Source organism: Molossus molossus, unplaced genomic scaffold (assembly GCF_014108415.1).
Source record: "Molossus molossus isolate mMolMol1 unplaced genomic scaffold, mMolMol1.p scaffold_m16_p_10, whole genome shotgun sequence".
Lineage (NCBI taxonomy): Eukaryota > Metazoa > Chordata > Mammalia > Chiroptera > Molossidae > Molossus > Molossus molossus.
The window spans coordinates 104254349-104268935 of NW_023425345.1; the positions used below are offsets into that span (position 1 = coordinate 104254349).

General features: G+C 38.7%; 1 protein-coding gene across 2 annotated transcripts in view; it reads right to left on the bottom strand.

Moving 5' to 3' along the window:
* FRY (FRY microtubule binding protein) overlaps window positions 1-14587 on the bottom strand; it is a 309064-nt gene that overhangs the window by 7451 nt on the left and 287026 nt on the right. The window contains exons 60-62 of one of the 2 annotated variants that reach the window (XM_036251398.1): window positions 12314-12331; window positions 10427-10537; window positions 7042-7244 (exon numbers count right to left, since the gene is read on the bottom strand). In XM_036251398.1, coding sequence (XP_036107291.1) covers window positions 7042-7244; window positions 10427-10537; window positions 12314-12331 — 332 coding nt within the window. The remainder of the gene's footprint in view (window positions 1-7041; window positions 7245-10426; window positions 10538-12313; window positions 12332-14587) is intronic. The other variant, XM_036251399.1, reaches the window with a different exon arrangement.

Genomic DNA, 14587 nt, shown 5'->3' on the forward strand with positions numbered 1-14587 from the left:
AGGATTTTTTAAATTACTGCTTTAATTTCACTGCTGCTAATAGGTCTGTTCACATTTTCTTTTCCTTTTTGGTTTTGTATTGGAAGGTTGTATGTTTCTAGAAAATTTTCCATTTCTTCCAGGTTCAATTTGTTGGCATGTAATTGTTCACAGTATTTTTTAATGATCCTTTGTATTGCTATGGTGTTAGCTGTAATCTCTCCTCTTTCATTTCTCATTTTATTTATTTAGGCTCCTCTCTCTTTTTCTTGATGAGTCTGACTAGAGGTGTGCCAATTTTATTTATCCGTTCCGATAAATAAAATCCAGTTCTCAGTTCCATTACTCTTTTCTATCTTTTATGCTCTATTTTGTTCACTACTCCTTTGTTCTTTATTATTTCCTTCTTTCTACTTACTTTGGTTTGTTGTTCTTTTTCTAGTTCCTTTAACTGTAAAGTTATATTGTCTATTTTGGATTATTCCTGTTTCTTGAGATAGACCTGTATAAATTTTGGAAAGTTGTGTTTTTGTTTTCATTTGTCTCAGGGTACATTTTGATTTCTTTTTTGTTCCATTGATTATATAGTAGCATGTTGTTTAATCTCCACATACTTGTGTTCTTTCCAGTTTTCGCCCTATAGTTGATTTCTAATTTCATGCCACTGTATTTGGAAAATATACTTGACATAATTTCATTCTTTCTGAATTTTTGAGCCGTGTTTTGTATCCTCATGTGTGATCTATCCTAGAAAATGTTCCATGTGAACTTGAGAAAAATGTGCATTCTGCAGTTTGGGGATAAAAGGATCTATTAATGTCTAATAAGTGGATCTTTCCTAATGTAACACGTGAGGCCATTATTTCCCTGTTAGTTTTCTGTCTTGATGATCTATCCACTGAAGTGTGATGTTAAAGTCCCCAATTATTACTGTATTACTGTTATTTTCTGTCATTACTTCCATTAATATTTGCTTATATATTTAGGCGCTCCTATGTTGAGGTCGTAGATACATACAAATGTTTTATCCTAGTCTTGGAATGACCACTTATTATTATGTAATGTTCTGCTTTGTCTCTTTTTACATTGTTTTAAAGTCTGTTTAGTCTGATATGAGTATTGCTACCCCAGCTTTCTACTAATTTCTATAGAAATAGAATATTTTTTCCACTGGTCACTTTGTCCGAGTGTGTCTTTTGATCTAAAGTGAGTCTCTTGTGGGCAACATATAGATAGGTATTTTTTTGTTTGTTTTACTTTGTAAATTCTCACCTGAGCATATCTTTTACTGATTTTAGAGAGAGGGGAAAGGAGGGAGTGAGAAAGAGAAACATTTATTGGCTGCTTCCCATGTGTACCCCCACCAGGGATTGAACCCACAACGTAGGTATGTGCCCTGACCGGGAATCAAACCGGCAACCATTTGATGCACAGGATGATGCTCCAACCAACTAAGCCATACCAGCCAGGGTGAGTCTTATCTTTTTTTATCCAGTCATTATGTGTCTTTTGATTAGAGCATTTAGTCAGTTAAAGTAATCATTGATAGGTATGTGCTTATTGACATTTTGTAATTGTTTTTGTTTTTCTCTGTTCCTTCTTTTCTTGCCCTGTTTCCTTTCGAATTGCTAGTTTTCTCTCATGTTTCATGAATTGCTAGTTTCTTTCTATTTACTTTTTTTTGTGTGTATGTTGTGTAGGTTTTTGTCTGTGGCTACCATGGGGTTCATATAGATCCATCTGTATCTATAGCAGTCTGTTTTCAGCTAGTAGTTGTTTAAATCCAAATGCATTCTAAAAGCACTGCATTTTTACTCCCTCGTCCACGATTTGTTTTTGATGTCATGTTTTATATATTTTTGTTATCTGTATCCCTCTTTATTGTAGTTGTAGTTAAATTTGTTATCTTTGTCTTTTAACCTTCATATTAGCTTTTTTAAAAAAATCCTCACTTGATGATACTTTTCCATTGATTTTTTAGATAGAGTGGGAGGGAAGAAGGAAAAGAGAGAGAGAGAGAGAGAGAGAGAGAGAGAGAGAGAAAGAGAGAGAGAGAGAGAGAGAAACATTGATGTGAGACAGACACATTGATTGGTTGCCTCCCACACAACCCAGACTAGGCTGGGGATCTAACCTGCAACCAAGGTACGTGCCCTTGACTGGGAATCAAACCCGGACTCTTTAGTCTACAGGCTAATGCTCTAACCATGGAGCCAAACTGGCCAGGGCCATATTAGCTTTTTAAGTGGTTGATTCACTGTGTTTATTATACTTTTGCCATTACCAGTGAAGTTTCTTTCTTTCCTGTTTATTTTCTAATTTCTGGTGATGGCATTTTCAATTCTGCATGAAGAAGATCTTTTAACATTTCTTGTAAAGCTGATATAGGAGTGGTGTACTCCTTTGGTTTTTGTTTGTACTGGGAACTCTTTTATCTCTCCTTGAATTCTGAATAACCTTGCTGGGTAACTTATTCTAAATTGTAGGTCTTTTTCTTTCAGCACTTTAAAATTGTCCTGCCTTTCTCTTCTGACCTTGCTGAGAACGCAGCTGATAGCCTTATGGGATTCTTTTGTATATACAACTCATTGTTTTCCTCTTGCTTCCTTCAAGATTGTATATTTATCTTTGACTTTGTCCTTTTAATTACAGTATGCCTTAGTGTGGGTTTCTTTGTGTTTATCTTGTCCTTGCTTCCTGGACTTGGATGTCAGTTTCCTTCTCCAGGTTAGGAAACTTTTCAGCCATTATTTCTTCACATATATTTTCTGTGTTTGTCTTTCGCTTCACCTTTTGTAATCCCTATAATGAGCATGTTAAAACACTTGATCTTGACCAAGAGGTCCCTTATATTATCCTTATTTTTAAATTTAAAAAAATGTTTGCTTTTCTGATTGGGTGATATCCACTATTCTGTATACAGGTTGCTAGTAACTTCTTCTGTATTAACTAACCTGCTGTTGATTCCTTGTAGTATGGTTTTTATTCTAGTTGTGTATTCTTCATCTCTTATTTGTCTTTTTTTTTTTTAATTGTATTTTCTAACTCTGTTGAAGTTTTCTCTGAGTTCCCCTTTTCTACTCTTAAATTTTATTTTTTTTTAATCCTCACCAAAGGATATGTTTATTGATTCTTAGAGAGGGGGGAAGAGAGAGAGAGATCGATGTGAGAGAGAAACATCAATCAGCTGCCTCCTGTACACTCCCTGACCAGGATCGAACCCACAACCTAGGTATGCCCTGACTGGGAATTGATCCTGCAACCTTTTGGTGTATGAGATGATGCTCCAGCCAAATGAGCCACCCAGCCAGGGCCTACTCTCAAGTTTTTGGAGGACCCTTATGATTGTTTCTTTGAATTCTTTACCAAGCAAATTACTTATCTCCATATTATTAGATTTTTTTCCTCCGTAGTGTTGTGTTCTTTCAGTTGAGGCATATTCTTCTCTCTCCCTATTTTGTTTGACCTTGTGTTTTTGTTTTTATGAGTTACATGAAGTAGCTCTCTCTCCCAGTCTTGAAAAAGTGGCCTTGGTGAAGACTATGTGTTGGATAGTTTTGGCAGGATGGTGGTATTTAGGTGGACATATGTTGTGTCTGGTGTGTCAGTTGGCCAAAAGTAGTATGTTTGGGCGGGATAGCCAGGTGTACAGGCATGTGCATTAGCTCTGTGTTTTTCTGGCTGTCCATGGCCACAGTGTAGTTGGGGCAGCCTGCTGTGTGTGTGCTTCCTTGCCCTTCTGGATGGGGTTGCCAGGTATGTGGGTAGATGGTTCTGCAGCCTCAATTGTCTTTGCATCGGCTGGCTCTGGGTGAGGCTACCCTGAGTGCACATATCTCACCCCACTAGTTACACAATTTCTCTGGACAGGGCATCCCTGTGTGCTCACATAGCAGTACCCAACTATTTTCATACTCTGAATGGGGCAGGACTGTGTGCAGCAGTGCTCCAGTATCTCTGTACTTGCTCTGTGTGGTGTAGCCCTGCATATAGCACTGTGCCAATTCCACACTCTGCCTAGGTGGGTGAACCCTGGGTGCATGTGCGGCCCATTGGGCACACGTAGGACACCCTGTCATATTTGCTGGATCACTCTCCGGTTGGAGGGCCCTGGGAGTGCATGCTATGATGTCCTCCTAACTATGGGAGGGTGACTGAGGATGTGCTGTAGTGGCTCTGTAGGTTGGCTAGAGAACCTGAATAGAGCTGAGGCTCACTATCTATGTGCAAGGGAGACATGAACAATGGTGTTCCCCCACTCTCCAGTCCTGGAGGGGTCCCTAGCTCCCAGAGAGCTCTGGAAGTCCCCTAACCTTCTCTGTGTGGTCCCTCTCTCTCTTGTTTGTTGTGTAGAAGCTGTTCAGTTGTCTCAGGAGGAACTGGTCCAAATATAGGTATACATTCAATGTGTTATTGGGAGGGGGATAAATCGGTGTCTTCTAACACCACCATCTTGGACTCGCCTCTCACACTTCCTGTTTTTGATATATGTTATATCTGTTTGTTTTTGTGGATCTCCTAACTAGTTTTAGTTGGTACTTTTATCTTTTGACCTTCATAGTTGCTTTGAAAATGTCTGATTTGCTATATTTATTTAATATTTGGCTTTACCTGAGATTTTTTTCCTTATATTTTTCTGATTTATCATTATTGCTTTAACTTTTCTTATTAAGGAAGATCTTCAACATTTATTGTAAAGATGATTTAATGGTGATGAACTCCTTTGCTTTTTGTTTTATCTCTCCTTCAATTCTGAATGATAACCTTGCTGAGTACACTATTCTAGGTTGTAGGTTCCTTTATTTCAGCACTTTAAAGATGTCCTGCCACTCCCTTCTGGCACATAAAGTTGCTGCTACAAAACTAGTTGATAGTCTTATGGGGATTCCTTTGTATATAACTTGATTTCTCTTGCTTCCTTCAAGATTCTCTCTTTGTTTATAACTTTTGCCACTCTAATTACCATATGTCTTGGTGTGGGCCTCTCTGGGCTCATCTTATTTGGAAATCTCTGTGATTTCTGTATCTGAATGGCTGTTTCTTTTCCCAGGTTAGAAAAGTTTCAGTCATTATTTCTTTAAATAATGATCCTGTTCCTTTCTCTTTTTCTTTTCCTTCTGCAATCGCTATAATGTAAATGTTTGTGAGCTTGATTTTGTATCAGAGGTCCTTTAAATTATCCACATTTTAAAAATTCTGTTTTCTTTTTGCTGTTCTGATTGATTGATTTTCACTAGTCTGTATTCCAGGTCACTGATCCATTCTCTGTATGTTAATCTGCTGTTGATTCCTTCTAGTGTATTTGTCATTTCAGTGATTATATTTTTTAGCTCTGCTTGGCCCTTTATTATACTCTCTGTCTCTGTCTGTTTCTCCCCCCCCCCCCCCCTCTCTCTCTCTCTCTCTCTCTCTCTTTGGTTAGTCTTCACCTAAGGATATTTTTTCATCAATTTTTTTTAGAGAGAGTGGGAGGAAGGAAGGGAGAGAGAAACATCAATGTGAGAGAAACACATCGATTGGTTGCTTCCCACATGACCCCGACTGGGACCGGGGACTGAACGTGCTACCCAAGCACATGCCCTTGACCAGGAATTGAACCCTCAACCCTTCAGTCCACAGGCTGATGCTCTAACCACTGAGCACAACCAGCCGGGGCTATTATACTTTCTCTTTGTTGTAGTTTTAAGTTCCTGTATTTAAGTTTGGTGAGCATCTTTACAACTATATCTTTGAATTCTTTATTAAGCAAATAAATGACTTATTTTATCTTCTTAGAGTTTTTTTTCTTGTTCCTTCATTAGAGAAGTATTCTTCTCTTTTTATTTTGTAATTTTGTTTGACTTTATATGTTATGTGTATAAATTTGACTAAATAGCACTCTCTCCCAGTCTTGAAAATGTGGCTTTGTGTAGAAGCGACCTATGTGTAAGCTGTGTGTGCTGGGTTATATTGGAAAGCCAGCTGGAGTTGAGCCAGTGCCAATGGCATTGGATTACCAAACTGAAGCATCTCCAGGCAAGGAAGCCAGGTGTGTGTAGTAATGCCTGTTTCCCCCTTTGTTTGGAGTCAGTGTGTCCAGGAATGCATTGTGGCAATCTTGCAGATAGGCAAGAGCACCTGGGTAGAACTCCTGCTTGCCCAATGGAGGTAGAGGGGGATGTATACAATGAAGCTCACTGCAGTTTTCCAACCCTGGGGAAATTCCTGTAGTTCCTGGAGAGTTCCTGTGGCTCCCTAGCCTGTTCTATGTGAGCTCTCTCTCATTTCTTGTACGGAATGTTGTCTCGTATAGCAACAACCTCTGTGTTGGGTGTGTGCCTGGTAGTTTTGGCAGACTGGTTGGAACCAGGCAGGTATTTATGGCACCTGAGGTGTTAGCCTGTCAGGCTAGATTGGCTTTAGGCAGGGAGGCCAGGTATGTGTTGTGATGCCCTGTTGTTCCTGCTTGCTCCCTTTGTTTAGAGCTGAAATGGACTCTGGGCAATATGGCTGAGCACATGTTGCTGTAATATTGCAGGCAGATCAAAGCACCCTGATGGAGTGGAGCCCCCCTTCCATCCCCCCTCAGAGGTGGAGGAGGACGTAGACAATGGTGCTCATCAGCAACTCTGATCCTGGAGAGTTCCTGCAGATCCCAGTGAGCTCCCCTGGCTTCTCAGCTTTCTCTGTTCAGTCTCTCTCTCATTTATGTTCAAAAGCTGCTCAAACAGCCTTCAGTTGGTTCTCAGGAATAAGCGCTCTCTATATAGGTGTATATTTTAGTGTGTTTGTGGGGGTGGGCGATTTCAGCATCATCCTATACCACTGCTAATTTGGACCTCTTGTTGGGGTATACTTGGAAGTGTACCAACATTTGGGGGATGACAAATGACCAGAAACAACATCAATACTTTTAACGTATAAGTTATGAAATCTGATGTTTCTGCCATGGTAACAGAGATCTGAGAAAGAGGTATATAAAATATCTAGATAGTCCTTCTGTAGTGATTTAATCCCCAACCACGACAAAGTAACTATTAGGCATGCATTTCCTTTAACCATCTCTAGAGGAGACAGCATTACCTGCATTCCCTGATTTGATGTAAAGCCTTGCCAAGTTCATTGTTCTTCAGGCAGTCCAGCATGGACTGGATGGCTGCTTCGGTAGACGTGAAGGTTGGCTCAGACCATGCACCCTCTAGATAAAGAGGGTCAGCTGCAATGGCTGCAGTGGCATCCTTCAGATTTTTCTTTAAGTCACTCAGTTCCCTGGACATATTTAGCAGCTGTTAAAAAATTAATTTTACTGCAGTTAGTTGAAGGCTGGATTTTATACTCCCCAAAGAAAATTGATTATATGTGGTGTGGTGAAGCACAAGCTTAAATTAAATAGGACAGATGAAACTGTACTACATGGTACATGTAGGTGGTTATGGGGTTGTATGGATGAAATAACTTTGTGTCAACATCTGGGAAGTTCTTTTTATAGAAAATATTAAGACTCCTTTAAAATGTTTTCTGTTTAAGTAGAAGGGCATATTCAGAGGTAAAAATGCACATGAGAATAGACTTGAGAGTTGAGTAGACCTAGGTTCAAATGCCAATTCTACAGTGTATGGTGGGACCACAGTCAAGTAAACAGACTTTTATGTACCTTAGTTTTCTCATCTGTGGGACTGAAGATATCTTAGGGTAATTTTAAAGATGAAAGGAGATAGTATATATAAAATAATCAGTAAGTTTGGCATATAAATGCTCAATAAATGTAATCATCAATATGGACTCTGAAAAATAAAATTTTCTCACTATTTCTATGCTGTGGAAAGAGATTAAAGACATAATTTTAAGGAAGAGGAGGCGAAATCTCAGAGTAATATTAATATTCATGTTACAGAGGTAAAATATTTTCCCTCATAATTAGTGAAACCAAAAGTTCTACAGTGTTAAAAAGTAAATTGTAAGAGAGACTCTACAAGACTTCTTAGTACTCCTAAAATGTATTGTGGAAGAAAACTGTTTTGGAATCTGATCTAGAGCATTTTAGAAAATTGACATAAATTTAAAGTTTTTCTTCCCCTTCGTAATGCGAGTTGATGATGTTTGTTTTCTTTGTAGAATTGATTTACCCAACATCTTCATTCCCAGCTCCCTCAATTTACAAGAGAGAGAACCAAAGCACCCAAGGATGATTTGTTTTCACACAGGTGCCTGTTAAATACAAATACCTACTCCAGAGCCAGGTTTAAAATTTACTGAGGTAATGACTTTAAGATATTAGAGTACTTTATGTACATAATTTTTTATTTTTTTTCTCCACACCTGAGGACATTTTCCCATTTTTTTGTTCAGGTAGAGTGGGAGGGAGAGAGAGGAACAGAGAGAGAGAGAGAAACATCGATGTGAAAGGAACACATCGAGTGGCTGCCACCCGCACAACCGACCAGGGCCGGGGACAAACTGCAACCGAGGTACGCGCCCTTAGCGGGAACCGAACCCGGGTCTCTCCGGACCGCAGGCTGACGCTCTAACCGCTGAGCCAAACCGGCCAGGGCTGTACATAATTTTTAAAGTGAATTTCTTTTTAGTTATTTTAAATCTAGGCAAGTTTTAAATATTATATGTGTACAGTATATAAAACTTACCTAAATTTAAAATAATTAAGGAGAAATTCACACAATTTAAAACAATTATATAATATACACACACATACATATATACACACATAAGCCATGTAGCACGATTTACTTTTTTAAAGTGAAACTTGAACTGCCTTTTTAATATGGAAAAGGACATGTGAGTTGCATTTGCATGTCTTCTCTCTTTTGAGCCAAGATGGATTCTAAGGATCCTGTTAATACTTGCTAGAAGAGTAAGAAGAGTAAACCTATCTTGACAACATGGCAAATAACATTTCAACTGTCTTCTTTTTTATCTGATAATTTGTAATCCTATGGAGGAAAACTGGTTTGCGAGAGCTCTTCATAAACAAAGATGTCTGACTCATGCCTCCCTTGAAATTAGCATTCGAAAGTATACTAAAAAACTAGACTGTCCTTTTCCTTTTTTCCAAATGAATGGTAAATATGGTGCTCCATCCTCACCCACACGTACTTAGTGGGATGGTTTCCTGGACTCCTGGCTTTTCGCTGATGACTACCACATCTACACCTCACTTCATTCTCTCCTTTGACCTCTGGTCTCTTCTAGATCCTTGGACTTAAGTGCCTGCAAGATGTCATTAACTTGAGCTGGTCTAGTGGGCAAACTAGACCACTAGTCCACTCTGTTACTGACTAGCAGGCAGAAGGCTTGACAGGATGGACGTACAATTGCCTCAGTCCTCCTTTTACATCCCTGACTCACCTGTGGCACCACAGTCACCTAGTTCATCTGAGAGAGAACCTGAGCATGACACTCTTTCCTCTGCTTCACCTCCCCCAGTCAGTCTCATGGACCTGTTGTCTTACATGTCTCTTACACTTCCTCCCTGCTCTCCACACCTAGCACTTCTGTCCCAGTTCAAACTCTCATCTCTTGTCGGAGCTATTTTCTCAGCCTCATAAGTGGTCTCCCTGTCTCCAGTCTGGTTGTCATCAAATCCACCTCATGTCTGTGCCATAAGCTCTAACCAGAACACTCTCGGGCACAGCATCTTCCATGATCTCTCCTTACCTATTTCTTCCACCTTGCTCCATCACTCCTTTTTGGTTTGCATGAGTCCAGCAATAGTAAATCACTTGTAGTTCCTCTCTCTCTCTCTCACTACCATGATGATGTCCATGCTGTTTCTCACCAGAACACTCCTCCCAAGCCCCACATTCTCTAACGCCAGCTCATCCTTGAACAGTCAGTTAAGGTGTGATTTCCTTCAGAGAGCTATCCTATTTCAGCCTCCTCACCTCCAGATGACTTAGGCATTTGTCCTTTGTGCTTCCATAATGGCCTCTCGACTTCCCTGTTATTTCTCTTACTACAAGGCAGTAATATTTCTTCACTTCTAGGAAAATTTTGGCTCACTTGGAAGTAGAATGTTTCAATTATTTTACTTTTCACATTAAAAAATATCAAAGCATACTGATGCTAAGCACCATACAGATATTTCCTCCTTATCTCAATGTGAGAGCAAGTACAAAAAGCTAAATATAAAGAGGGAAACTGTAGCACAAGGACCCAGGGCCAGGATTAGGGCAGGCCAAGTGAGGCCTCTTGGCATAGCACTGAGGGAGGTGCTCCCCCAGAGTCCTTCGGTTGTGCCTAGGCCTGTCACTTGCCCCACCCTAGTCCTGGCACTGCCAAACAGGAATAGAAATACAAGACACATTAATACTTATTCTAGAAGAAATGATTATGTGGGAATAAAATCACGTGGACAGTTATAGACAGGGGGTCGGGGTATGGGGCAGGGAGGACAAAAGGAAAGGAATGACTTTCATGGCAGCGCTCAGGGTTGGGAGGTGCGTGGGCTCACCTCTGGCATGGAACTGACTTCGTGCACCTGGCCGATGAGCTTACAGTAGGACTGAAAAAGCAGCAGCAGCTGGAAGTGTAGCTTATATAACCTCTGACACAGTTCCAATTGCTAGAGAAAGGATTGGCATGGGGAGAAATTAGTTATTAAGGACAGTTTTTGTATAACAAGTGAAATCTTGGTGGAGACAAACTTTTTTTAAAAATCAAGGATCCATAACTAGCTGTTATTATTCCCAATAAAACAGAACAAGATCCAGTCAGTAAATATCAGTGAGAAATTCACAATATAAGATAGAAGAGCTCCTGGAAGATAACTAATTAGAGAGGTGTAGTAGCTATAAAGGGACTGAGTGAATCTCCAGATTTCTATTATATTTGCCGTTACAGATCCATAAATTATAGTTGCAATTGTCTTAATTTTTGTAAGCTATAAATTGTTTTAAAAAACAATTTGTTTTTTAAAACTATATATTTGAAAGGCAAAACATAAAGTAATTCTAAGTGTTAAATTTATAAATTCAGAAGATACTTGGGAGATTACTCCATGTGACAATTCTGGCTGCATTTTGGGTGCAGACACACATCTTAAAGTCTGCGTAAACAAAACAGGCACGTGACCCTCTGAGGCACTGTGTCAGCTCTACTGGCGAAGGTTCTGCTCAGTGATCAATAAGTATTTGTTGAATTAGATAAAAGGGGTCAAAATATGCTTACAAAGAGAATTAGTTACAAAAACTTATCGTGGAAAGAACATTAAAAAGTAATCGTACAAAATGGCCCTTAATTAAGCCCTATAAATACCTCTGGAATTTAAAATGTTTTCATTATGTTGCTTATGGATCCTATGAGGGAAAATAAATCACGAGTAATTCCAACACCAACAATTATAGTGCTCTTTGAGTTTATCTGCTCATAGCGGCCTCTAAAAGTTGCACATTTTATTCTAAGAATGGGCTAGCTCCCAGGATTCTGTGTAAGGAAAAGAATAGCCTTCATTAGGTAGAATTTCATGTCTCAGCAGTCACCAGTGAAAGTGGTTAAGTATGTGGCTTAAACTACGCTTCACTGTTCAGTTTTCAAATGTGGTTCCCTGAGAATAAATAGCACCTCTCTTTTGCTAATGGAGTGGAAAGAAAGCTCAGAATTGAAAGCTGCTGTGGTGACTTAAAATTGTTTCCCCAAATCAGTTTAAGGGGAGAAATGACAGGAATTTAAATTTAGGTTTGAGGAAGAATGTTCTATTAATCGTATTATTAACAGACTCTTGATCTTAATTTCAAAAAGTTACTGAAGTTCATTTCAAACAATGCTGAATGAAGATTTCTTTCTCCTCTCACCCCTTCTTGGCCCTTAGGGAGAAAAAACATTCCCCTTAGATTGATCTGATCTCAGTGCTGGAAACCAGCCCAGGGTTAAACCAGAAGCTATACTCACTAGGTACCCTAAACTAGATCTTTGGTTGTTGCAGTAGAACATTTTACTTAAAATTTTTCTTTATGAGAAATCTTTAAAAATCTGGTATAAGAGATAATTGCCAGAGACTCACAGATAAATAAAAAGTATTGTTTAAAAAATAAGTTACCTTCACAATTTAGGGTGGAACCTAGCTATGAAAACTCTGACTCTCCTAAGTGTCAGATAATGGTCGTTATAACTCAGTATTCCACTGACAGTGTGAGAGTTCATAGCAACACAGGTTTCTGCTTTGGGGACGAAAGCAGCCCAGAATGCTACTAACAAACTAGCATATCTCAATCTACCAAATAAAATAAAATGGAAGGAAAAAGGGGAAACATGCTAAGAGATATAATAGTAACAGTAAAATAAGGTTTGTTATGGGTCCATGCCTCAAATGGGCAGAGAGTATGAAAGAAAGTTAACTTACTGCCAGAGATTCCATTTGCTACACAGCAAGCATGGCACAGGAAACAGGAAAGGAAACAGAGTACAGGGTCAGTGTCTGCATGCAACGGAAAGCTCGGCCCTCTTCCGCCAGCAGAACCTCAGCAGTATTAGCATTGCTTGCCCAGACTCGGTAAATGGTTGCAAATTGGTACCCATTCAACATGCAGAGCGGCCCGGTTAAAAACAAGCTCTAGTGGGAAACATGGTGTTGAAAAGTAACTTGAAATTTTTCAGATTCTCTGGTTAGTTGGTTTAGATTTTGTTAGTCTTGGAGACCAGAAGTCAAAACTTTCATTGCTTTATGATTTTAGTATTTAAATGTGAATATGTGAACATAGCAGAACTGTGAGATCAACTGAGTAATGTGAATGAACTATAAGCCCAAATAAATTATAACATTACTAAATGTTAAGCAGAGTCTTCCATATGTTTGGCTTCATATCAACTAAATTATGACTATCCAATTAACATAAAATATAATTAACAATCTAAGTGGCATTTTCTTTAGTTAGATTGCCTTCCACATTGAGGATATTTGAATGTACTGCTAGATATTGTCATCTCAAAAGACTAAACGTTGTGTACTTCTGGAATAAGTGTGAGATATGACAAATAATTTTCTTTTATAATTTTTTTTGCCAGTAGACAGTTTCTAAAAGTAATATAGAACTGATGGTTAGTCTAGAGTAATATAATTTTAACTGGCCCATGTTCAACTATGGCTCCCATTTTTTGGTATCACCATATCATAACCATACACTTGGTTTAAGGAAAGTTCGGGTATGTGGAAAGAGATAACTATAACCTGACACAATATTAAAAAAATCAAGTTGGCCAATTTTAATTATGGGTCAATATATCTCGTTCTAGATTTTCAAAATATTTGAGGATCTATCTAACTCAGTTTCCAATTCTTGACAACAAAAAACCCTTATCTTAACACTTTCCAAAAAATTCTCTGGGTTATCAATTTAATATATTGTACTCAACATAAGGTACAGTGCACACAAAATAAAATTATCAAATTATGTATTACTGTCTCCAAACATAAAGCATTATCACTACCAATCCCCACCATAATGCCTGTCTTCTAACCGTCTCTTCTTGCTCTACTTGTTACGTGGGTTTGGCACATTGATGACTATTGTATTATGTTTATTGAGTAGGTTTTTGGGCCCTGGCCATGAATATCTTTCAAGCTTTGAAAGATGAATACCTTTAATATTGTGATATAGATTATACAACCTGAGGTATTTACTATTTGGAGAGAAAACTTTCTGCCTAGAAGCTTTTATAACCAAACCTTATGTACCGACCTACAATGTTATTCCAGAAAAGAGCACAGGGCCAGGGCCTTAACTCTGTATATACAGAATTTCCAATACGAAGCCTTTTTAGAATATGTCCAATTTGATCAAAATGTTTAGTATGTTATTTTAGCACGTAACTGCTTCTACCATGGGATATACTTTTGAGAAATGTGGAATGAAGCAAGGGCTAAGTAAATTATATTGGTCTTGTGTGAAGAAGTTGCTGTCTTTTTACCATTTTCCAAAACAAAGTTATAATGCAAGAAGAGCATCACATCAGGCAAAGCAAAATCTCTGTTCAGAAAAGGCAGATGCCTGTCTGACTCCAGCTTGGTGCTAAAGAATTTCGTCGTCAGTGAGTTCCCTCCACTCAGTTCTCAGGGCACGAAACTGTGTTTCTTGGGAGGTGGTCAACATGACGCATACCAGTTTTCAGAGTCCTGCTTAAGCTCTCCTTTTTAGGTAAGGTAGTCCAAGCTGCCTTGATATTTCTTATTTCAGAACCCTTCCCTAGGCCAGAGGTTGAGACCTAGTTTTCATTTAGAGCTCCAAAAAGATAGCAAAAAAAATAAAAAAGCCTTTCTAGGGGGCAATTTTATGGAAAATGTTAAAAGCACCCCCCATACTGTTTTCTTATATCTAGGTTTTAAAAAGAACCTCTTGAGAAGTCTTTATTATAAAAGTATCTGTGTGACTCAAGGTTCTTTTGAAAATGTGGAAACGTCACTGTTTTATCTGGTCTGAAGGATTTTCTTCAAGCCCTGTTCCTGCACTCCTGATATGGCTTGATCTGTAAATTAGATTTCAGAGGTATGTTTTCTCAAAATGAGGAAGATCAGGAAGCCAAGATGTTAAGAACTGATCATACATAGGGTAGCTTAAAAGCCCAGAATAATCTAATTCTTATTCATTAACAGTAGCATAGGCATTCTTATTTCTTGGGA